The sequence below is a fragment of the Eretmochelys imbricata genome, chromosome 13 (genome assembly GCF_965152235.1).
Source record: "Eretmochelys imbricata isolate rEreImb1 chromosome 13, rEreImb1.hap1, whole genome shotgun sequence".
Lineage (NCBI taxonomy): Eukaryota > Metazoa > Chordata > Testudines > Cheloniidae > Eretmochelys > Eretmochelys imbricata.
In genome coordinates this window covers 32,931,629-32,933,291 of record NC_135584.1, presented here as the reverse complement: position 1 = coordinate 32,933,291, position 1,663 = coordinate 32,931,629, and the positions used below count along the sequence as shown (strand labels likewise).

General features: G+C 43.3%; 1 protein-coding gene across 1 annotated transcript; it reads left to right on the top strand.

The window, feature by feature from the left end:
- Window positions 1-252: 252 nt before the first annotated feature.
- LOC144273821 (olfactory receptor 11A1-like) lies at window positions 253-1,158 on the top strand. Its single transcript, XM_077832525.1, has one exon. It carries the CDS (start codon window positions 334-336, stop codon window positions 1,156-1,158), a length of 825 nt encoding a protein of 274 aa, XP_077688651.1. The 5' UTR covers window positions 253-333.
- The last annotated feature ends 505 nt before the right edge of the window (window positions 1,159-1,663 follow it).

Here is a 1,663-nt window from a genome sequence, read left to right as displayed (position 1 = left end):
TGGTGTCATAAACTCAGCGTCCATCTAGAACGACAGAGTCTTTAAGCTGCTGTTCTTGGAGATCAAGTTTACAGCTTGGGTTGCATTCCTCTAGTGACCAGCAGAAGACATTAAAAAAAAGAAAGATGGCATTAATTGCTACTGGTGTATTAATCTTCAAATATATTTTATGTTCTCTTTCAGGGGATGTGGGATTTTCTTTAACTACTACCTATGGCCGGTCCAGTCTGGAGCAATAAAACGGCTACAGAATTCATTCTACTGGGATTTGGGGATCTCCATGAGCTGCAAATTCTTCTCTTTCTTCCTTTTTCAGTGATCTACATTTTGAGCATGGTAGGGAACATCCTCATCATCACACTTATTGTAACTGATCAGCACTTGCACACTCCCATGTATTTCTTCCTGGGGAACTTGTCCTGCTTGGAGACGTGCTACACCTCCACCATCCTGCCCAGGCTGCTGGCCAGTCTCCTGACGGGGGACAGAACCATTTCTGTCCAGCGCTGCCTCACACAATATTATTTGTTTGGTTTATTTGGAGCCACAGAATGTTATCTCTTAGCTGTAATGTCTTATGATCGGTATTTAGCAATATGCAAACCACTGTACTATGGAGCCCGTATGAATGGCAGATTCTGTGTCCTGCTAGCAGCTGGGTCTTGGATAAATGGGTTTTTGCCTGTTACCATAACAACTTCTTTGATGTCACAACTGCCTTTCTGTGGCCCTGGTAAGATTGATCACTTCTTTTGTGACTTAACTCCAGTGATAGACCTCTCCTGCAGTGACACCCGTCTGCTAAAACTTTTGGGTGTTGTCCTAGCGGGTGTATGTTCACTGCCCCCATCTCTACTAACTGTAACATCTTACATTTGTATCATCACCTCCATCCTGAGAATCCCTTCCACCACCGGGCGGCAAAAGGCCTTTTCCACCTGCTCCTCTCACCTCATTGTGATTACAACTTTCTATGGGACCCTGATCATTGTTTATCTCCTCCCCAAAACTAAGACACTGCAAGACCTGAACAAAGTGTTCTCCATCTTCTACACCATCCTGACGCCCCTGTTCAATCCATTCATCTACAGCCTGAGGAACAAGGAGGTAAAAAAGGCCCTAAGAAAAGCAGTCAGTAAATTCCTTTCAGGAGTCTGATTTACCTGACATACCCTCTAATTTAACCTCACTTAAAAACTTCTTGCTTGTAAAAATCAGACATAAAAATACAAAAGTGTCACAGCACTCTCTAATTTAAAAAAAAATTGCTGACTTTCTGATTTTTACCATACAATTATAAAATAAATCAATTGGAATATAAATCTTGTACTTCCATTTCAGTGTAAAGTGCACAGAACGGTATAAACAAGGCATTGGCTGTATGAAATATTAGTTTGTACTGACTTTGCGAATGATTTTTTATGTAACCTGTCGTAAAACATGGCAAATCTCTAGATGAGTTGATGTCCCTCCTGGAAGACCTGGAACCACTGGGTTAGTGTACTCACCAGGGATGTGGAAGGCCCAGGGTCATTCCACACTCTGCCTGATGCGGATAATGGATTTGAACTTGGACTCCCATCTCTCAGCTGAGTGGTTAGGGTGCTGCTTAGGGGGCTTGGGGTGGGGGCAAGGGGCAGGATGTGTCCCCATCTCTCCTGTC

Bases quoted from the DNA above. Each gene is read 5' to 3' on its own strand.
- LOC144273821 (XM_077832525.1), top strand. From the start codon at position 334: ATGGTAGGGAACATCCTCATCATCACACTTATTGTAACTGATCAGCAC.